The 22,205-nt window shown below is 48.3% G+C and overlaps 9 protein-coding genes across 9 annotated transcripts; 6 read left to right on the plus strand and 3 right to left on the minus strand.

The window, feature by feature from the left end:
• Nucleotides 1–180: 180 nt before the first annotated feature.
• I302_103489 (uncharacterized protein) lies at nucleotides 181–3,567 on the minus strand (the record flags this gene model as incomplete). Its single annotated transcript, XM_019188857.1, has 11 exons — nucleotides 181–316; nucleotides 409–593; nucleotides 692–956; nucleotides 1,030–1,180; nucleotides 1,245–2,084; nucleotides 2,146–2,300; nucleotides 2,361–2,462; nucleotides 2,566–2,783; nucleotides 2,949–3,065; nucleotides 3,183–3,287; nucleotides 3,454–3,567. 11 exons carry the CDS (start codon nucleotides 3,565–3,567, stop codon nucleotides 181–183), a joined length of 2,388 nt encoding a protein of 795 aa, XP_019048419.1.
• Nucleotides 3,568–4,281: 714 nt separating this feature from the next.
• I302_103490 (uncharacterized protein) lies at nucleotides 4,282–8,168 on the minus strand (the record flags this gene model as incomplete). Its single annotated transcript, XM_065869678.1, has 4 exons — nucleotides 4,282–6,113; nucleotides 6,166–6,800; nucleotides 6,855–7,029; nucleotides 7,085–8,168. The coding sequence occupies 4 exons, from the start codon at nucleotides 8,166–8,168 to the stop codon at nucleotides 4,282–4,284; spliced, it is 3,726 nt and encodes a 1,241-aa protein (XP_065725750.1).
• A 2,457-nt stretch (nucleotides 8,169–10,625) lies between these two features.
• Nucleotides 10,626–11,369, plus strand: I302_103491 (uncharacterized protein; the record flags this gene model as incomplete). Its single annotated transcript, XM_019188859.1, has 1 exon — nucleotides 10,626–11,369. The coding sequence occupies one exon, from the start codon at nucleotides 10,626–10,628 to the stop codon at nucleotides 11,367–11,369; it is 744 nt and encodes a 247-aa protein (XP_019048421.1).
• Nucleotides 11,370–12,170: 801 nt separating this feature from the next.
• Nucleotides 12,171–13,003, plus strand: I302_103492 (uncharacterized protein; the record flags this gene model as incomplete). Its single annotated transcript, XM_019188860.1, has 3 exons — nucleotides 12,171–12,407; nucleotides 12,506–12,629; nucleotides 12,684–13,003. The coding sequence occupies 3 exons, from the start codon at nucleotides 12,171–12,173 to the stop codon at nucleotides 13,001–13,003; spliced, it is 681 nt and encodes a 226-aa protein (XP_019048422.1).
• A 593-nt stretch (nucleotides 13,004–13,596) lies between these two features.
• Nucleotides 13,597–14,366, plus strand: I302_103493 (uncharacterized protein; the record flags this gene model as incomplete). Its single annotated transcript, XM_019188861.1, has 2 exons — nucleotides 13,597–13,860; nucleotides 13,944–14,366. 2 exons carry the CDS (start codon nucleotides 13,597–13,599, stop codon nucleotides 14,364–14,366), a joined length of 687 nt encoding a protein of 228 aa, XP_019048423.1.
• Nucleotides 14,367–14,727: 361 nt separating this feature from the next.
• On the plus strand, nucleotides 14,728–15,597 carry I302_103494 (uncharacterized protein; the record flags this gene model as incomplete). Its single annotated transcript, XM_019188862.1, has 1 exon — nucleotides 14,728–15,597. One exon carries the CDS (start codon nucleotides 14,728–14,730, stop codon nucleotides 15,595–15,597), a length of 870 nt encoding a protein of 289 aa, XP_019048424.1.
• Nucleotides 15,598–18,010: 2,413 nt separating this feature from the next.
• On the plus strand, nucleotides 18,011–18,628 carry I302_103495 (uncharacterized protein; the record flags this gene model as incomplete). The annotated part of the gene is made up of 1 exon (XM_019188864.1): nucleotides 18,011–18,628. One exon carries the CDS (start codon nucleotides 18,011–18,013, stop codon nucleotides 18,626–18,628), a length of 618 nt encoding a protein of 205 aa, XP_019048426.1.
• A 779-nt stretch (nucleotides 18,629–19,407) lies between these two features.
• On the plus strand, nucleotides 19,408–19,994 carry I302_103496 (uncharacterized protein; the record flags this gene model as incomplete). Its single annotated transcript, XM_019188865.1, has 2 exons — nucleotides 19,408–19,527; nucleotides 19,605–19,994. 2 exons carry the CDS (start codon nucleotides 19,408–19,410, stop codon nucleotides 19,992–19,994), a joined length of 510 nt encoding a protein of 169 aa, XP_019048427.1.
• A 144-nt stretch (nucleotides 19,995–20,138) lies between these two features.
• I302_103497 (uncharacterized protein) lies at nucleotides 20,139–22,146 on the minus strand (the record flags this gene model as incomplete). Its single annotated transcript, XM_019188866.2, has 9 exons — nucleotides 20,139–20,172; nucleotides 20,249–20,399; nucleotides 20,494–20,867; nucleotides 20,937–20,995; nucleotides 21,053–21,151; nucleotides 21,211–21,349; nucleotides 21,408–21,595; nucleotides 21,662–21,718; nucleotides 21,781–22,146. The coding sequence occupies 9 exons, from the start codon at nucleotides 22,144–22,146 to the stop codon at nucleotides 20,139–20,141; spliced, it is 1,467 nt and encodes a 488-aa protein (XP_019048428.2).
• Nucleotides 22,147–22,205: the final 59 nt, after the last annotated feature.

Here is a 22,205-nt window from a genome sequence, read left to right on the forward strand (position 1 = left end):
CGAGAATAATACAGTAATAAGAAAGAAGAGTTCCAACATGATCGGTAACCTGGGTATATGGATGATTGAGAGGAAATAACCAAGAGATATCAACAAGTGTATTATAATGTCCAAAGAATGAAGATGAAATGCTGGGTCAAGCTATACCGCGGAACTGCTCTATGCCTGATGAACCAAAGATTATCGAATGGGTTTCATCATCTCCCGTTCGCGCTCCAACGCTCCCCTCGCCCCTGCAGCTACGGGTACGCCGGTCGTACTGGGTTTAGAGGAGGTTTTGGTGGATCCGTGAGTTTTGATCTTGGCTAGTACATCACTATACATGATCGAAGAACAAAATTAGCTATATGTTCCTGCAGACCGTTGCGGAAAAAAGAGCTGAGGGAGGTGCCAAACATGGAGACTTACCGAGCATATTGTACCTTATGAACAACCCCTTCTATCCTCTTCTTATCTTTCGGACTGACATCATCTCTCAAGGGTTGTAAGAGACCTTCCAAGCTCCATGTCCGCAGTATCGAATGACGATCAATAACCGAGACCACCAGTCCATCCTGAGATAGGATCAACTTGGTGTGATCGTAGAAGTTGAACTGTGGAGATGTTGAATATATATTAGCTCAATCATCTCGACCGAATCTCATGACATGATGCCTTATTCTGGGGAAAGATCGGAGCGGATCAAACTCACCTGAAGTACATCGTTACTCAATCTAAACAAGATGACATGTTTCATCCTCAGATACTTGACGATAAACACCATGCCCGTTCGTAATCCCGTATCTTCATACGTATATGATTGCTCCAAGAACAGCTTATCAAGCATGTAACTTTCGAAATGTTTCAGAAGGTACACTTTATTCTTCAGATCCGAGGGGTAAGTATCAATGGAGTGAGATCGGCGGGTGTGATGAGAGAGGTCGTCTGAGGAGGTCGGCTGAATATCGTCAAAGTGTCTGAGGGGGACTCCGTCAGCACAACCCTCTTTCCGGCTCGTTGATATAGAAGGATTGGTATTCCGAAACTCACTGTTTGCCAGGTGCCAATACCAACGAAGTAGAATCATTGAAATGCACACTAACGGTTCCATCCGTCATGGCGAATCCCATCCCATACTTCGTACAGTAATCCAACCATGATACGACGAACACGTTCGGTGGTGCAGGGTTCTGGTCCATATCTGGAGAAACGAAACTTCGTCAGCTACAGTTCTCTTGGGGAAAGGGTCGGAAGGTGTATCTCACGCGGTGTTCTAAACCCTTGTTCAGTCTGCGCCATTGCCAACCCATTCGCAAGGTTCTGCCCAATCACCTCAAACAAGCTCGTCCTGAAATCCTTGGTCTTGCTGGATCCCAACGTCGTCGCGGGAGGGGGTGGTCGAGGAAGAGTAGTCGCCGAGCCCAGCGGAGCAGCTTTCTTGGGGGATGCTGATGCTTGTCGTTGTTCATGCTTCTGTCGCCTCTCACCAGCCATCTCAGAGACAATCCTGGCCTTTTGATTCGCCAATCCCCTCTCTCTCACGGCATTATCGTACCCCCTTTCCCTCTCTTTGGTTTCTACCAATTCTTCTTCCGGCTCTTCCTCTTCCTCACCGACCCTCTCCATGGGACTAGCATGTCTTCTTGCAGATGATGGTCCAGGTCCAGCAACCCCATTATTCTCTTTACCCAGCGCCGATCTTCTGGCGGGACTCAATGTGGAAGCCGCACCAGCAGCGGATAATTTTCGCAATAATGAGGGTTCTTTGATTGGCGCCGAGGCTTGGACCAGAGGCTGTCGAGCGGATGTAAGCAAGGCGGAGATGGGACTGTCGGGTTGCACAGCGTTCTTGAAGTCTCTTTCCTGCTGTAATATGGACGGTCCAAGGGGTGCTCGTGGTCGAGAGATGACTTCCGGGACGAGAGATGGAACGACACCGATCTTTGATTTCTGACATAACGCTTGGAAGTTACGTCGGGATTGGGAGGCGGACAGGTGTCGATAGTCGGGCGCAAAGTCGTTCGCAGAGGCGGGGATGTAGGCTGGGAAGGGTCCGTCAAGGAACCATTTGTGCGAGAGGATTTTGTCCAATGGTGGCCTTTCGTCTAAGCACAGTGAGATTAGCTTCGCTGTACACCGTTGATGAGACTACCAGGGCGAACATACCAGGCTTGGGGTTGAGGATAGAGGATATCAGGTCTTGGGCAGAATGAGATATCTCTTTGTCTGCGGGAAATTCATATCGATTCTCCCTAATTCGCTTGTAGATGGTTTTTACATCTTTCGTCTGAAAGGGTGGTTTGCCGATCAGAAGGGTGTACCTATAGTATCTCGACTAAGCTGTGTTGCCCGAAATATTCGACGATTATTGCTAAGCTTACATGATCACTCCCACCGACCAAACATCCACTTCGAAACTATGCCCGTTGTCCTGGTCGAACAGTACTTCCGGAGCGATATAATTCGGTGTGCCGCAGATAGTCCTAATGAACGGCATTAGCAGATGTTCTGGCTCTCTTTTCCAGCACTAGGCTCCTGCTTTCGAGCCACTCAGGCTCTTTCAGAAATAGGATCATGACCACTCACTTCTTCCTATCTCCCGGATTTTCAATCAAAGCCGCCAACCCAAAATCCCCAACTTTCACGTTCATATCCGCATCTAAGAATAGATTTCCCAACTTTAAATCCCGATGGATGACGTTCATCTGGTGCATATACTGACAAGCAGCGATGAGTTGGACAAGGTAGTATCGAGCTTCAGGTTCGGTATATCGCTTTCGACGTCGGAGGAGGTCCATCATGCTCTGACAACATCAACGTCAACTAGCTGCGCGATCAAATGGGTGGGAATACAGCACAAAGCTATCATTTCGTCTAACATGACGATATACAAGATGAAGATGTGAGAGTGGAGAAATCAAGAACGAAAGGAAGAGATATGAAAGTGAACCAATCTGAGCCTCACTCACCCCATTCTCGCAAAGTTCTAACACCATATAAACATTACTCTGATCTTCAAAACAATCCTCGAACCGCACCACATGAGGATGCACAAGTATCTGGTGTAGTTTAATTTCCGCCCATAGCTAATGCATTGCGGATTTCACGTCAGCGTCGTTCCAGCTCGCTCAACCCAGTACGTCATCGCGTAGGCTGGACTATCAGCGAGACCAGATAAAAGGAGGGAAGAATGACAGACCCACCTTGGTCTTATTCTTCTTTGAGGTTATCGCATTCTTATTGATCACTTTTATAGCCTTTCTGCGATTCTTGGAATCCTGTATTTCGTATACTCTGGCAAAACCGCCCTGTGCCAAAACAAACGCAAACCCATTAGCACTCTCACCACGTATGATACCGATGAAATGCGTACAGTGATTACACAGTCGGATGGTAGAGGATCATTCAGTCCGGGGAGAAGAGGTATGATGGGGATGGATATAAGGATAAGATCAAATGAGAGTATCAACCCACCTCACCAAGAAATCCAACTCTATCATACCTCGCTCCCTTCCCCTGATCCCTTATGACCAAGGGTGGTGAGGGAGGTACTTCCTTCTCCTTCTTCTTAACTGGTGTTCCGGTCATGATATCTCACCCTCAAGTATGTCACGAGTGTTGCTGAGGATGGGATGGAATAAGGGAGATAGATGGATACAACGTAATTCCTTTTCGGTTTGTGTAGTGTACAAGAATGACTCTGTAGTATCTCTGACTATTGATCAGGACTGATCGGTGGTCTCAAGGAGGATGGTGAGCTTGAGAAGTGAGGTATGATATATGACAATCAAGGAATGACTTTGGTGAGATGTGAGTGTGAGGATGGAATGACAAGTTGAACGAGGATTGCTATTAATCAGGTTTGTTGACACTAAAACCCAAAGTCACTCGCGTCCCCTTCTCTTAGCATGTGCATATCGGCGATATACCGCTGCATCATTGATATTCCCGGAATGTGGCACTTGAACTGGTACTACTTAATCATACATGCATGCAATCAAACTCCATTCCTTCTCGTTACATACTCTACTCTACTAAATGAAAGAACTAACAGCACTGCTGTGATGGTTTACGACGTGTGATTGTGAATTGTAAGTAATTGTAAAAGTGATTTGTAAATGCTGTTATAAAAGTATGAAACAAGAGTAGCAAGGTTGATGATGTTTCTCCTGAAGGAAGACAGGTCCATCAAGAAGAGATACGTTCATCTTACGAAGAGAGAATATCCAAGAGGAAGAATGGTCAGACACAAATAATCAAACACGAAACTTCCCCTTCTCCTCCATAAACACATAATCACAACTAATCTTTCCCCTTATTGGTCTTGAGCCCACTCAACATCTTAGCGAGAGTATGAATCTGACCCTTCAATTTCGGTTTGTTCGGTCCAACAGCGCTAGCCGTACTAGCAGTATTGCTTGGCGTCTGAGTGGAAGTGATAGTCGATGAACTTTCCTTCTTGATCAGTTCAGGTCGGGCATGCGATGCCGAAGACGGCGAATCGCTATCAATGGACATGGCGTGTGTGTGGGATAATCCAGATTTATACGGTGCTTTATTCTGCATAGAAGAACCAATTGGGGCGGAATTCCGGATTGTATAGTTCGTGTTGCCCGTAACAGGAGGAGGGTGGTTGGAAGGTCGAATCTGCTGGGTTTGGATAGGTTGCGATAGTGATAGATTAGACGGTTTGCCAAACGATCCCATCTCGCTATTGAATCCACCAGTAATAGCAGCAGCAGCCATGGCAGCCTTCCTAGCTCTCGAGTGATCTTCGTTCCTCCCATACCGGTGATGTGGTTGAGTATCCCTTCCTCTAGATTGTTCCTTCTCCTCAGGGATGACGGGGGGTTTCCTAGGTTTCCTCCAATCTTCCACTTCATCCGCAGCGGAGCTAGTCGCACTGGTGCTCGAGACATTCCCAAATGACGATAGCGCACTTGAGATTCCAGAGGAAGATACAGTCGTAGTCTGTCTCAAGGCATGTTTCGAATAGATCAGAGACGATCCCTTGGTGCCTTCACCCTGTTGTAGATTCGCAGGCGCAGACAAATTCAAAGAACCATCTCTCTCCGCTACTCGTCTAGCCAACGCAGCCAGTTCAGGATTATTGCCCTGAGCAGTAGAGAACTTCATCATATCCTTCCACTTTGACTTCTTGGCTTCGGCAGCTTGAGCGGGTGTTGTACCTAGTGGAGGGAAATCTTCGATCTTCGTAGCGTCGAACGAATCTTCAGAAGGTTTGGAGAATTTGGATACTTCCCTGGCGAGCGTTTGAGAAGCTACCGTCAATTCCGCTAACAAGGCATCTCGTTCTTCCTGTGATGGTTGATCACTTCCTCCCGCAGCGGCTAGAGCAGCTGCTTTGGCTGCCTTTCCTTTTCTCACTCCCCTCTTCCTTCTCTTATGGGTTGATAATGATCGAGATTCTCCATCCGCTCGTTCAGAAGCGTCTGCAACTGAGTCGCCGTATAGCTCGGAATCGCCGCCGACCGTCTCAGGCGAGGCGAATTCGCTAGTATCGACAGGAGTAGGCTGATCGTCAAACGTGGTAGCAGAGACCAATTCATCTTGATCGTGTTCCAAAGGCGGAGTGGACAGGGCAGGTTCTTCAGCTTCTTCCTCGGGTATGCGTATGTGTTGCGGATGGGACAATTGCGATGCCGGAGGGAGACTGGAAAGACCCGGTGCGGAAGATGTAAGAGCGGATGAAGAATTCTTCCTTGCTGTTTCTTGGTTGGAGGCGATAGGAGATTTGACAAACAGTCCTTTATCCGTAGGTGTTTTCTGATTCTCCTTCCTAGACATCTTGAGGTTGTAAAGTGCTTTCTTCCCGGCGATCATCTCAGGAAGGTTCTTGATCCATAAGCCGAATTCTCTAGCTGACACTCTAGCGTCGACGTCGATGCACAACACGTGATCAGCGAGGTAAGAAGCCACTTCTTTACCGACTCCAGAGAATTTGGTGAGCAAGAAACCGATGGGATCCATGAGGAAGTTGTCAAAGTTGGGGTCACCTGGAGTAGGATCTTTCCATGGGTTTCGGTGGAAGAGCATGTTGATGAGGACGATACCGAGAGACCAGACGTCGGCGGGAGCGGGGAAGTAGGTGGGGCCGAGATTATTTCGGCATTCTATAATGGACCGTCGGCTTGTATTCAGGGCTCTGTAGACGACTAAACTCACCATAGGACATATACGGTTTACTACCGCATTCTACATCCCCGCTCTCCTCCTCAGTAGTAGCTAGACCGAAATCCGTCAATTTCACGACGACCTTTCTCTTCGCCTGAGGACCAAAGTTGACGGGTTTTCCTTCCTCATCATCATCCCCAAGTTCCCCGTCCACAGCACTTTCCAGTTCTATTGAATCGCAACAAATGAAATTCTCAGGTTTGATATCCCTATGACTGATCCCGGCATCATGACAGATCGATACAGCTTCACACATTTGGCTGAACATCGAGGCGATCAGTCGTAGACGTCGAGGACTCAGTAAGGTGCCTGCGGAGAACGAGGAAAGTAGACTGGGCGTAGGAGGGGTTTGCGAAGGGGTGAAGTGGTGAGAGTGTGAATGACCATTGTGATGAGCGAAAAGGAGGGATGCAGGGGATCCGCTGAATTGGGAGAACGCGTTTCCAGGGGAATTACTGAATGACGAAGACATGCCGTTGAGACCTGAAAACATTTGAGAGGAGGAGAACGGGATCGAAGAAGAGGATAATTTGGATGAAGACATGACACCGTTGTTTCGATCTCCAGGTAGAGGGACAGGTTGAGTGTGTGGAGAAGCATCCCTCGATTTCTCGAGCCAGTAGAATCTGTTTCCACATCAGCGATAGTTCCAAATGAAACGAGGTAGAAGCACAACTTACAGGTCTTCACCAGGACACAGTTCTAACATGAGGAACAACCATTTCCTAGTCTGTAACGTCTGATGCAGCGTGACGATATTCTGGTGGATAGGTAAGGACAAGTGAATATGAGCTTCGAAAAGTTGAGTTTCGAGCTGTTCTTCTTCCAAATCTTGTTTACTCAGACATTTCAGGGCTACCCGGATACTCGTCAGCATATACTCAGCCATAGTGGAAGAGATATTACCCACCGAATTCCCGGTGTCTCCCACCTTTCTCCCTCACCAAATACACCACCGCATAACTCCCAGTACCCAACTTCCTCACCACCTCGTACCTCTTCTTCTCTTGTTTCCCATCAGTCCTAGTGTTTTTCGTGGCCTCACTTCCACCTCTTCTCAATGGTAACCCAACATCATCACTCCCACTTCCATTTGGCATCCTCCCTACAGCAGGTATAATAATCTCACCCTGAAACTCCATTCCTTCGCCAATCAACATCCCAGGTTTGAAAGGTTCTTCCACATGAGGGGACGAAGAGGACGAAGAGTCGTCCGAGAACCCAGTCCATGATCTGCCTTTATCGTTATCATCAAATTCGTCTCTATCTTCATCATCCATCATTCCCGAATCTTCACCATCTAACAACATTCCTCCAGCAGGTTGCCAGTCGTCCATATCGTCTGCGCCCGACGCCCACGAGTCCCCCATCTGAACCATCACGTCTTTATGACCCTCAAACTTGGGAGTCGCAGATGACGATCCCTTATTGGGTGTTCCAGATCCGCTCTGCTGATTCGGTAAGGCAGCTGCACTGCCTCTGGGCGTGCGTGATCTAGATCTGGAACTTAGACTAATTGACACGATGGCAGCTGAATTTCGGCGAGATCTTGGAGGTAGATCGTGAGGTAGTCCACGAGGCGAGATAGCGAGTGGTCTGGGTGAACCTTCGGCCCATTGGAAAACCTGTTCCACCGGTGTAGTCAATTGAGGCGAGAGCGAGTTCAACCTCCTGTGAGAAGTGTTGAGCGTTAGGCCTGGCGCACGGGGGGAGCTGGACGACGCTTCGGGAACAGCTGGCAATGTCTGATGCGATGGTACAGGTGAGAAACCCATAACCACACTGGTCCTTGAACCGGGTAGACTCGGGGATTCGAGAGAATCATAGTCCATTGGTTGCGTTGCGGAGATACTGGGTAGTCGAGGGCCCATGGACGCACGAGGTAATCTGGGTGAGGAAGGACCTGCGACACCTGATTCCCGACGAGGCGAGGGGGAAGGAGATTGATGGGGAAAGGTGGGAATGGGCGAAGCCAAGGAAGGTGATCCGTTCATAGCGCCATCAAGGACCTAGATGTGGATGGGAGATTGAATGATGACGTATGGGTATCAACGATGAGGATACTGGAAGGATGGTTTGAATTGTGAGATGCTGATTATTGGCGATATCTCCCAGATGGGCGAGAAGGACTGTGAACGAGCATCCGTCAGATCTGTCAACGGGATTGATTGATTTATTTTGATTGATATACAGTACGGAAGGAATAATGGATGAGATGTGAGAGATAATCGACTCACAAGATATCCCAGCCAATGGCTCCAGCACAACAACGATACTTGTCGTTACCCTTCCTTTGAGATTGTGGAGTAGTATCCTATAATCCTATGATAGCAACTATGTCACAAGGTCAAGTTGATGTGGGTGGAGGAGATGGTTTGAAAGGTCCTTTGTATCGGTGACAGAGTGGGGAGTGGGGGAATCAAGGAATGGCGTGATAGTTGATCGAGGAGATGGAAGAACACAGTTCAAGAGTACGAATATGCTACACACAGAGTTGTTACTACTATAAGAGATACAGAGTCGACGATGGTGACAAGAATGCAAGATGGTTGGATGGATAGAACAAGAGGTATCCGGTGATGCAGGACCAAAGCAAGTTGATCGATATATACCCACTAACTCTACCCTGTCACTAAGCCGACGGTACACCGATACGTTCTAGAAAAGAGGTCACTTGATGTGTTATCTGGGTCCGAGCGTGACTGTGAAGGAACGTTGGCGACAATAACGACAATCCCTCTCTCTTAGCTCGTTTGAGGTTGAGACAGGTGAGGGTGAGGGTTTGATTGATATATTGATGAGGTATCCCCGCTTCACACACGCCATACCACTCCTATAAGCCTGAAATCATCTATCTTGTTGTTGTCGTTGTCTTTGATGGTCAAAGGACAGTCGGTGTGTATAGAGTCAAAGCTTGACTGTTATTTGATTCCGCCGGAAGAGTCTAGAACGGAGATAGCAAGGGATGCGTTGGAGGGTATCTCGAAAGGGTCTATGTATGTATATATAGCAAGCAATGATGAGGTGGATGAGTAGATGCGAGAGGGTGTCGAAGGTGAGAAGACAAGACGAGTGATGAGTGATGAGTGATGATGCAAGAGGTGATGAAGCGCAGTTAAGATGCAATGATACAGGTATCAAGAATTGTCGACTCGACCGAACAACGTCAGTAGTGTAATAGAGAGGATTGCGTGCGCCACGTTGTCTAGTCTAACTGTGTGTAGTCTGGCCTAGTCAACTTGTGCTTTTGTGGGGAATGTGTCAACACATTCAACCGGGATGACAAGCACCATTACCGCAAGTTACCTATGGGCAATTTTACCCCTTACGGAAAAATCCAGCCAAACATGACCACATGGTGTCTTCTCGAATGAACCACAAGGTGTCATTTCTCAATTCTGGAGCGAGTCAACCACAGCACATGCATCATACACACGTAGATCCTTTGTATCTCTCAATCCAGATTGCTTACCCCTTGAGTATCCTCCCACCTGTTACATCTACAGACTAGTATCAAGCACATACAACCTGCTCCTACACGACTCTATAATGATTGAACAAGCTGCAAACCGCCGAAAGCGATGACGCCTCGGATTTTAGACGCAGGAACGGCTCAACCGAGTTTGAGATCGCTTATACAAGGTAGAGATCAAGGTATGCCATACCCGACTCTGCCAAGCCATAAGAAACATGTATTGGGAGGTCACCCATTCGTTGCTCTTCGGTATGCAAGCGAAGTGGTTCGTCTATGCGAGTCAGCGTGGGCTGGATTTGAAGATACATACATAAGATTACAGTATTCCAGAATCTTCCCGAAATAAGCATGTGGTGCGGTGTAGACTCGTGCTCGAACCGCAAGCGCGCGCGCAGATCGCTGGATAGATCCCGAAAATGTTTGAATGATTGGGCAACGTCTCTCCGGCCGAAAGGTCCGGGCAATCATCTGCGGAGACACATAGCAGATCCACGTCAAATCACGGTTGGACGTACAATACATCTGAAGATATCCACAGAGGTGGTATTTTGAGTTCGTATGCATATCGCAGGCGTGCTGACGACGTCGTACATAGAGAGTGGCAAACTGATTTTCAAATCTCCGACTAAGTGCTCAAGCTGTGATTTCATGACCATGGTCCTATATCTACATGCCTTCGACGGAACAGCTGAGAAGATACTCTCATTCGTCCTATTAGAACTTGACACTTATACCTCATCGTCATCGTTGTGCGGAGTGTCCAGCCTTTTCGCCTTCTAATGCACATCCTTTCTCTTCCCTTTCAGCATTGACTCGCTCTGTGCAGTGAGCCTTCTTGCCCCTCCTGTTGAAAGGGCCGCACCACCACCTTTGACTGCTCAAGGTATAAATACTGGCATGCTGAACGCATGATCCTCAACTTCCCATTCCAACCATATTCATCACTACGCTCGCTGATACGAACCTCAACTGCAGCATGAGTACCTCGACCGAAGCTCAAGTACCAGAGTCTGATCATTGCAATGCCGTGCTGGCAAATAATTCCTCCAATGACAAAGCACAAGATCAAGACGGTCTACAGAGAGTCTGCTACGTTGGTAACATCACGCTCGCTGAAACGACCCGTCCAAAGTCCGATGAAATCTATACATCGGCTCTGCATCCTGTCAATTGCGGATCCATGGTTGTAGCTGCAACATCAGGCATTGGCAGCGAGCTGACCTTCTGGAAACGTCAATATGCGGACGACAACAATAATATCTGGAAATTACTCCCGAAACATATCGTTGTGCGCCCACGCGGCCAAGTGGACCCTCACTTTCAGATATCAGTGGGTGATCTCGTAATGAACAGTCCACACGCAAACAACGCAGAGGAGGGGAACTCAACGCACGTTCACGCCACTGAAGAAGTTGCTCGAACCACCGCGAGCAGCTCTGGCGTGGGGTCTAGCACGGATGTCCCATCGTCGAAAGTGCCCTCACAAGCTGGGAACGCTGGAACCAAAACGTTCGGCGGCGAACGCAAAGTAAAGTGCTCTAAGGGACCCAGACTCTATTGCGGATCCGATGATGAGGAGGATGACACCGACTCCAATTGTGCTTTGTCAGATCTGCCTTCGGAGTACGAGTCCGACAGTGAATCAGGTGCCTTCACTCCTTCGGGAGGCGAGAGCGATGTGGAGGAGTCTTTCTCATCGTCCCCTGCACTAGCTACATGATGTATACTCTGGAGGAAGCATATTGCAATTCATCCCCCTGGTGTTACATATCTTACACGCGATTTCAAATTGATTAGACGGGATTGGCAGCCATGCACGATGATTGAGTGTGTCTCATCGCATCTCAGGTCGGGAAAGCCATTTAGCGGTGTGGCGTGACCTAGATGACGGCAGCACCGAGTTCATACTGATACACTTCGACCCTATTGCGATGCATTGCACCTAACACTCGTAAGAAAGCCCAAGCGCCGTCAATCATTGGTCATCTGACCTTCGTGTGTGTACAGCTGCAGAATAATGACCCTTGCCTTCAGATCGTCAGAGAAGCCCCACTGACGCATCGTTGCAAAGAGTCTAACCTTTGCTCCCTAAGAGAATCCTCAATACCACCTTGGTCTCGGTGTCTCGGTCTCGACCAGGTCAGACAATCAAGGGAAGGCCCAAGACGTCATGGTGGTTGCGTTACACTGCATTTTGCATTTTGCCTTCCAGCTTCGACCTGAATTTGCAATACTCACTTTGAGACTCTAAACATCCCTTGTTCGTCGACAGCTCCGCTGGGTTGAAATTCAAGCTGTTGTAGAGAATCTCCACTGAAACAGTGCAGTGATGTATCTCATACTCGTTCGAGTAGATATAAGGTATAAATACCCTTGAAGCGTCCGCTCCCATCCATTCTTCCATCTCTTTATACAACCTGATTCAGACTCACGTCTTAGTGGTTTCCCGAAATCAACAGCATTAATCAACGTCTACTATCTTCTGTCAGTACACCTTACAGTATACAGTAAACACCAAAGAATGAATCGAGAAGAACGCGAGGCTTTCAGAGAGAACGCTGCTGCAAATCTCAAGAGTGATTTCAGGACACCCGGGCTTAAACACCCTGCGGCTGACGCAGACTTGAATACCGTTACAATACTCATGGACGGAGTTCTCTCGGTGTTGAAGAGCCGGTATGAATCAGGACCTAATCAAGATTTCATACACAAGCTCCGAACCGCTCTCAATTTCGTCGGCAATTGTGCCAAGGAACAGGTCAGTGTCACTGATGAGCGATGATGCCTGTACCTACAACCGCACCTTGTACATATTGAATTGGAAGCTGAATCATGCTTCATTTTGCCACCTTTTAGGTTTCAGACGATGCTGTCGCCTGTGCAAAGCACGATCACAAGCATATTCTCCGCACGAGTGAATACGACGACCAGCAGGTCTGCAAACTTGGCAGCGTGGAGGATATGAACTCTGCCTGGGCTGGTGAGCATGGATGGTCGCAGCCTATGGAGCGTTGGGAATGTGGGCTCCCTTCAGTGGCAACCCAGAGGAGCAATGGTTCAGAGGTGCTTTGGCAGAGACAGACAGATTTTGTCGATAGCCACACAGACCAATGTAATCGTCTACCTGTCGGCTCCAAGCTTTTAGAGACAAAACCAAGTCCCAGCGGCTCCTCCAGCGGAACAGGGGCTCGTCACGACATGACTGCCAGCTCTAGATCCGGAGAGGCTTTAGAAGCTATCAGGACCCTTCTGGAAACTCAAGTAGGTGAAGCAGAAGACGATGGAGAGGGGCAAATTCGCGAATGTTTGGAAGATTTCTTGAATGGGGTCCTGGGAACGGACCTCAGGCGATAGAGCGCGCTGACATCGTTCCTTGTCACCAAAGCATCTTTCAGGAACCTTGGAGCGTTCATGATCTCGCTCTCATGAAATACCGACGATTTTTCGTCCATGCATCACTAGTGTCTCGCCTCACTTCTCAGGTGTTATCGAAATAGTACTCGGTCCATTGACGAAAAGCGCATCACGGATTCGCATCACAGATTCCGAAGCATACGCTTGAACTTACGCTGACGAAACGTTAGAGATTCTAGACTATCAACATGTTGGAGTGCTTCTGCGTCTTTCGCACCTGTCTTCGTTCTTGTCATGACAGAAAGCAATGACGCCTGTTCTGCCAAGAAGCCTTTTGTCAGAGTGAATTCATCATCTATGGAAACAAAGGGCATTTTAGCCTTCTGCACTCCTTTCTATGACATCCTTTCTGTCTTTGAGGAAGGCCTGACCTATACACCATGTTCTCTGATTGTAGTGCAGAGGAGTGGCGAGGTCAGGATTTTGCATATAAAAAGCCCTCCGCTTCGACTCCACTGTCTCAACATCTATCCTCAACAGCTGATCATTATCCTTTTCTCCTCAGAGTCAAACACCTATTATTTTTACACAGAATGACCAGAAATCCGGTTGCTTCATCAAGCTCTCGTACCAGTGAGGTGGCCGAGCGAAGTCCCTCAGCGTACGGTGCCGTCCCACACGGTATCAATACAGAGGGCGTAGATTTGGCCTCAGCGTGTGCTGATATCAAGGTATTGCAGGACTTCCTTAGCCAAGGTATTGGCAGTCTCAAAGCGGGAACATCAGGGCCTAATCGGGACTTCTTGAAAGAGGTTCAAAGTTGCCTAGCCGCGAAACTCAGTGACATCCACAGTCAGGTGAGTACGGCGCATTCGTCCTGCAAGATCTCTGAGTTCGAATGAAACGGTCAATCTGCTAATTCTGTCAAACATGACTACAGCTCAAAAAAAGATCCGGAGATGGCTCTTGTGCTATCGAGGAACACGATCACATGAAAACTTGGATCGATCCAGAAACGGGCGAGAGGGCCAACTTCTGCTTTGCCGGAACTCTCAACGATGGGGATTTCATGAAAGAAAACGATGTCGGATTCTCAAAGAACATAGGACTCAAGTGTCACCGAACAATCATCGCGTCGACGACTGATGGCAATCGAACTGATTTTTGGAAACCATCAGGGGTCGATGAGTCAAATGAAATATGGGCGCGACTCCCAGGAACCGCTCAGGTATCAATCGCGAACGAGAGTGAGGCGGCCCTGTGCCGTGGCTCCCCGTCCTTGACCGAGATACCTTCCGAAGGAGTTCCTGACACTCAACTCAGGGCCGCCTTGTGGGCCGCATACCTGGGTAGTAACGTGTAAGAAGCTTTCGATCGCCGCTCATGATATGTAAGAATCATAAGAGAGCAGAGCATGTTTCTCCGGCACGTTGGGAATGATCACATCCTCCTCATTACTGTTCATGCATATGTCGAATCACTGCCTTTCAGCATCCTTGTTCCGAATGGTTATGACCAGTTGCAGAATTCTCATGCGTGCCACATTGATAGTCCCGTTGTATTCGTCTCCATTCATCCTTTTCTGTCCTTTGTTGGGTTTTCTTCGGTGAGCTCACCCGGTAGCAATTTGACACAGAGCAACCGTGAGACTCTCGATTCCGTGCCATTGAATTACTACTTATACTATTCACCCCAGATCAACATCCCGGCTCGCTCCATCAAAAATGGACTTTTGGCCACGACTACCTGCGTTCTCAACTATACCTCGAGTAACGCATCGAAATGCGTTCCTGACGGACTATCCTACATCTAACGATCCCGGGCAGTACGGTAGAGAAGAAGTATGTTACTGCGGTAACTTCGATAAGAATTCTACTTTCAACATCAGTAGAGCTGATGCTGATCTTGCCACTACTGATCCAATTCATCCTAGTTGTGAGAGCGAGGTCGTCCTTGTCAGAAGCGATGAGGAGGGGAATCACAGGTGTTGGACTCGGGTTCACCATGGCAGACGGGTGGATAGCTGGAAAAGATTACCAAAAGGGGTGGAAGTGCACCTCATCAATCGAGGTCACTCTACCGCATCATCCACTGTCAAAAGGAATAAGGCGAACGGTTCGGGAGCGAAGGAGGAGTCCATCATGATCACAGAATATCAAGGTAGGAATGCTACGTTGATTGATCTGGAGAGCGGAACCGAGCGAACGGTTTACCTCTTAGACAGAACAGAAGACGATGTCCCCTCAATCCTCCCGGAAAAGTATGTTTATGGGAAAATTCAGTATGGTTTTTCGGAAAAGGCGTCGAAGCCGATTCGAGTCAATTCAGTCATTGATGGTTGGATTCTACGACAACATACGACTGACGCGCAGTACATGTGGGAAAGATTGACAGGCAGATACTCAATAGAAATACAATCGGATACCTTCCGATCAGACCACGAACCGATGCCAATGACGGGATCGAACAGAACCAATTGGTTGGGCCCAGCCGACCACGACGATGATAGTGAGAATGATGGATCAAACACCGAGTACTCGGATGTACCCCCTGATGAGCTGGAAATGGAGGAAGGAGAGGTCGAAGCTGCGTGACTTTGCGCTAGGTATGATAGATGTCGATGATGTCACTTGTTCAAAGGGAACCACTTGATAAGTCGGTACTGGTATGACTCATCTAGCTTACTATGCCACTACTTATGAGAGTATGGTCCCTGAAGAGCCAGATACTCCAATTTGAGAGATATCTAGACACCTTCCCAACACCGTGAATGAGCACGATGAATGTCAGTCGGCAGTATGGCGGGACCGAGATGATAGCAGGACGAGCACAAATGCTACCATCGTGACGACATAAACGGGAATGAAAGGACGATAGGATTGAGATGCAGAGCCCAGATTACTCGTGAGAAGCACCAAATGCAATCTGGATTCGTAACCTTTGTGTGTAGTCATGGAATGCCTCTGCGCCAATCTGCAGAGACTCAAATTGTTGGAGACATCCAGACTCCTTTTGACAGAACGTCGGGTATTTTGCCCCAGTACTGCACAGGGTCGATTCTCAAGTGCACATTCACATCAAGTCACCTTCCTACCACCCGACCTCCTTTGTTACGCATCGCTCTCAAGTCCAGACTATGAGGCCTTCCTAGTGCCTCCTTTGACTGTGATGTATTGTGCTTCTTGTGAAGGCGTCTCTCGCTTAGTCATGGTGAGGCAATGCAGTGGCGAGAACGACAATCTGAAATATATGAGGCCCGCAATTTCTATGCATTTTCTACTTCAAGGAATGCCACTGTTCAATTCAAGGTCGCCTTTTCCAACACAATTATTATCCCAGACATAGCTACATCGTACCCAGGACAGAATGACCTGGAGACTTGTAGCCTCAACTTCAACGATGGATGCGAATGAGCAAAGAACTGCAACGTCGACCGATGTCCAACCCGATATCGATACTGCAGGTCTCGAATCCGCAGCTCCAATGGGCGATCTGGATACGACCCACAGTGAGATCAGCGAGAGTACAGCCAGCAAGGTAAGACCTCTGCGCGATATATCAGGCTCGTCAATCATTCCCTTCAGTGAGTCCATACTGATCAAAGCCAAACCCCTGATAACTCACAGGTCAAAGAGGAGTGCGAAGGTCCCCACAGTCTGAAGAAAGAGCACAATCACACCGGAACTTATATCGACCCAGAGACTGGCAAGGACAAGAGAAGACCTTTTGTTACGGGGGGAGTTTGGATAATTCGGGTTTCGCACCAGCTCAACGCGCATTTGGGTTCTCCAAGTCGTTGGGCCTCAAATGTTCGTATCAGATTATCGCTGATTGCACTGAAGATGGTCGAACGAGTCTCTGGAAGATGATTGGGACAGACGGTGCCACTGATACCTGGTGGCGACTTTCGGATACGTGGCGAATCGAGTTCCCGGCGATAAACCAGGTTCCAGATGAGGATCTTTGGAAGCCCTGTACAGAGGTTCGACATGAAATTTTTCCCAGGCCTCCTTTTCGTCAGGAGTAGTTGACAACCTTTCGGAAGGTCTTCACGACCTTTATGTATAGACAAGAGGGTTTACGGGTCGATATACATCCAGCCTAGCCATGACCTTTTATGCATATAACCGTTTGAGGCCGTCTTTCCGTGACTTCAGAGATCTGTGGATTGCACAGTCTTGCTTATGCTGCTAAAATACACTGGCCCGATCGTAACGCTCTCCCTGGCAATCATATGATGGTGCAGACATCGATAGCCAGCAATGTAAATACTGCTCCGAGTCCTAAAGCGTCATAGCTATCAGTCTCTGTACACATCCACTCCCTTGTCCTTGGTGGTGAGCTCGGAGCATTCACGGACGTTTAGCACTCTGATTCGTGGACCGGTGTAGGTGCAACATCTGGCTTGACATAACGAGTGAAGTGAGAACCTTTGTGGCTTGCCTCCTCGAATGCCACATCACTGATTCTCGGTGTGGTAGTTTCCGCAATAATGTAAGGTCATAACACTCATCCTGTGTCGAAGAGGTGATGACAATATTAGAGGCCAGGGAAATCTCCAACTCTTATGCGCGAACGTCGGCCATGCTCATCAAGATGTAGATATGCATACAGTCGTTGATCTCGGTCCTCCTTTACCTTCTTCTTGTCTACGCGGCTTTACAAGCTTTACTATACCAGGAGATATACCCTGTCCGGTAACATCGGCCTATCGATTCTCCAAAACGCTGAATGGCGACCAACTACATTCCCAGTCGAGGTGCTATCGACAGTAAACATCTCCGCACAATGGAGACACGCAGCTGCACACCTCAAACGCCGCGATCGCCGATGCCATGGGACATCTTTTGTCTATTCGGATGTGTATCACTGTTGCTTTTCGACTCGATATTCAGACTCTGCAAGCTGTATAAGACTGCTTTCCTCTGGCTGTATTGTCTCCCTATTTGCCCTCCCTTCGAACAGTCAAGATAGCATAGTGACTCTTTTCGAATTAGCTCCTTCAGCATGAGTCGAACTCGAAACGCTCGGAATGGCCCCACCCCGATTGATCCAATAGAAGATGACCTCGGGCGAGGTTCTACCCATAGTGCTCCGTCTTCCAATCATGCTCACCCTCCTCCCCCGCCACCACCGCCACCACCAGCGCACCAGCACCTACAAGTCTTCAGCCAATCTGACGTCTCCACAATGCAAGCCCAAGCCCCAAGTAATAGTCTGTCAACCACTGATGACGAGACGCACAGCGTCGGCTACATCAGTGGCTCAAGTATCCTCAGGACTCTGGACGATACCGTTGGTACGTGGAGAACCATCGACGAGAGAGAAAGAAACCTAGCAATGGGGGTGCCCACCACGATCAATGACATCACTTATACGAAGGGAGCCATGGGTGAAGGAGAAGGCGACACCGTCCATTTGGCATACAATGCCACGACCGGTGCCAGCATGATCCCGCAAGAGATGAATGCGGTCATTGGTCCGCTTTCCGAATTCATTCCGAGCACCATGAACGAGTTTAAAGAGTACCTTGCTTGGAAGGATCCCGAGACCCAGGCCGAGCGCTGGATCCGCCTCCCACCTGACTCTCAATTCTTTCAACCAATTGATTTAGCGAATGATTGACTGCCCCGAGCGATCGTCACGTTATATTATGCTTTACTCTGATTGATAGTAGGATAGGATGACGGTGGCGATGGCATTCTAACTATACAGTATATTGCCCATGCATGTTTATCTGACGCACAGTCGTAGCTGTCCCTTGCGCAATGAAATGCTGAGGGCGCAGTCAGTTGGTGTCAGTGCCAGCGATGGGAGCTTCCTTAGATCATGTCAACTCGCGTACGATTCTACGAGCCATAAACTCATACATTGACAATGTACCTTCCCTGGATCACAGTCACATGTGAGTATGAGTACCAACTCACCCACATTCGTGTGGCCCTACTGCCGACGTAAGGCAAGGCCGACCCCCGGAACTGCCATGTCATCGTCCCACCCGATATCGCCGGATGTGTACTTGCACAGAGAAGAATATACGAATACACTGTATCAGCACAATCGCGTCTGCTTTCCTCGTAGCAGCTTGTACGCGCCTTGATATCCTTTCATTGACAGAAGGTAATCTTCTCAAGCCTAGGCTCAGGAAGTATCGTCAGTCATGGGTCGAAAGAACCGAGGGAGGGTTACCCATCAAAGGTTCCTATCTGATCGGATATACCGTCGGGTCAATCCGTCTGACTCGGAGGGGAAGCAATCCAACGTATAAGTACAGTAGTGGAATATGTTCCAGTCCTCGTTTTGGCTAATGATTCCTGAATATCTCACAGTACTTGTTGTATACTTTCTTTACCACCAGCCAGTCGTAGGTGGATCCTAGCTTAAACAAATCTCAACAGAACACAATGTCTGAACAATCTGGAAATCGTTCCGAACCTGATTCCGGGACCGAGACCGACATTGAAACCAAGAATATAACTGAGACTTCGAGTGCCCCACTACCACTTGAACTCACCACTTTCCCAGTAAGTCTCGATTCCCCTCACCCCTATTCTTTCAGTGATGCAAATACCCGCTGACATGCATACGGGGTATACTGTAGGCATCGACTCTTTTCCTAGATGCGGAGGGCCAACACTGGTTTGGCCAAATCCCGCCTCCCCCCTTACCCCCCTCTCCGCAATTCCAATCCGCCTGGGCGAGCAATCATCCCTCAAAGACCTTGAGCGGTACTTCGAGATACAGATCGGATGCTGAGACGTACGCCTCCCGAAAATACATTCCCAAGCCATTCGAGTATTCTTGTCATTACTGTGGCAGTACCTCGGGGATCCCACGACCATCTTTATCCCTCTTCGAGGTAAAGAAGCCTTGGAAGGTTAAGTCCATCTCGGGAATTAGTGCCGACACTGTTGGTAAGGTTTTCAGATGTGTTTACACTGAGACTCCTACTGCTAAACAGCAGGAAAGGGCTTTCACAGGTCTAGTCTAATTTTAGGCCTGGAGTGGAAAATGATCTCTATGTTCCAGCAGACGAATGAGTGTGTATAGATAATGGGTTTGATATGAACGATAGTCAGTATGCATGATTTATAGGTGAACAGGACACTCCGTCTATGATGACTCGAAACAATTACTATTTGATCAGATTGAGGACATTGAACGTTAGACTAAACACAGGCGGGTATCAGCCATACTCTCTTCCATGCTGCATGTGGTCCGAACGCGACAAGACGAAACACTCACCAGAAAGCCATGACTACCAGCCCATATATGCCCAAAGCCAAAGCCCACCACTTTGTCACCCCTCTCTCTTGTCTGAACAGCCTGAAGTAGAAGAACCCAGGTAAGATGAATGTGATGATAGTCGATCCTGTCGATCCGACGAATCCAAGTACTGCAGTCCCAACATGTACAATCAGTAAACAATCTCGCTTGTTTGATGATTTTGATAGGGATGAGAAGGTGCTTAGAGCCAAGTGGTGACTCACCAATCTCCAGCTCATGCACGTTATACGCGATCAAGAACCCAGCTACCAGAATAGCCGTCGTGATAGCTATAAACTCGATCTTACTCATCTCATGCTTATGCACATGTCCATGATCGTCCGCCTTAGGTACCAAAGGGTTGATCTCGCTCTCATCATCTGTATCGCTATTCTCCTCTTCCTCTGGACGTCGGGCCGAAGGGGAGTCAGAAGTTCCATTATTGGTTATGTTGGCGATTTTGGGATGTCGGAATAAGCCGTGGGTGAGGTGATGGAGGGATTGTCTGCATGGAAGGACTTGGAGAGGGTAGGATAGACCGACCAAGAGGACGATACCTAGTCGACCGATTGCTATTATCAATGATGTTGGAGGGTACCTGGAGTATGAGGTCATTAGCGATACTTCTCGACATGCCTTCTCAAGTGAAGAACGAAGGTAAGCTCACATGGCGATGACGTTACTTCCTACTTTACTACCAAAGGTGAGGTATCCGATGATACCGATCTATCAGATTCTTCTCGTGAGCTGATGTATCAAACCAAGGCAAGGAATACAGCTCACCACTTCATATGTAGCAGCGGCCGAGCCCATAGAAGCTACGATCACAGTATTCATCTTCCTCTGGTGCTTGTTCTTCAGCTCGTTGTATATCGGGAAGAGCTATATCACCAAATGCATATTAGCTGCGCTCTGAGACCATATGAAAGCAGCTGACGTACATTTTGTGAGCATGTATAAGCGAATACTTGTACTGGGAAATTGGACAATGTATTTCTACCGAATCTGGCGAGTACGACTTCTCCATGATTCGGTGAAACGCCTTTGACGGCGAACCAGCCTACTACTACCAGGACCAAGCTATTACAGAGCACAGACGTGAGCAGGTGAGGTCCGAGCTCTGCTCAAAGTCACTCACTATACCACCGTGAGTAGAGCTATTTGACTAGTAAACCTCAAAGCGTCCAATGTCCTCAGGAATGATAGTGGTATCACGACGACCATCCATACGATCAGCCAGAAATGAGAAGCGAGGAGTATCGAATCTTCCGGTAAAGGGTGGTGAAACACTTTGGAAAGAGTGTAACAGACTTGAGGTAGTAGAGTCTAAACCGCAATACAACCTTGGTCAGAATGCTCCCCTCTGTACGAGGAGAAGACATCACCACTCACTTTACAGATGATAAGGTAAGATACAGATACACCAAAGCATTTGATAGCTATTGCCAGCTATAACACGTATTTCTTCGCATCAGCTCATCATCGATAATCAAGCAATGTACGGTACTCACATCGAACAACTTTGTCGCCCACCCTTTACCAAAAGTCAACCTCGCCAACTCATTGAAACTTGCCTTCCTCCCTTCGTCGCCAGGTCTAGTACCTACAACCGCCGCACATCTACTAAGGCAGTATAGTCCAAATATGGCTGTTAGACCTGATCCCGCACAAGACAGTATACCAGGTATCAAGCCCATCGATGCGAACGCGGAGGGGAATGCCAGTGCACCTGCACCTACAGCGGTATTTGTGAGATTGATTATGGATGATGTTACCGAGGCATGTCCTTCATGCGTAGGTTTTCTGGTTGCTGTCGCTGTCCTAGATGAAGAGGGCGTGGAAGGTGACGCTGCACCATAATCTCGTTCTGTCGTCATATCGTCGGTATCCTCTTCTAGGAGTGATGGTGTATTAGAGATATTCGATGTAGCGCTAT

The sequence above is a fragment of the Kwoniella bestiolae genome, chromosome 2 (assembly GCF_000512585.2).
Source record: "Kwoniella bestiolae CBS 10118 chromosome 2, complete sequence".
Classification (NCBI taxonomy): Eukaryota; Fungi; Basidiomycota; class Tremellomycetes; order Tremellales; family Cryptococcaceae; genus Kwoniella; species Kwoniella bestiolae.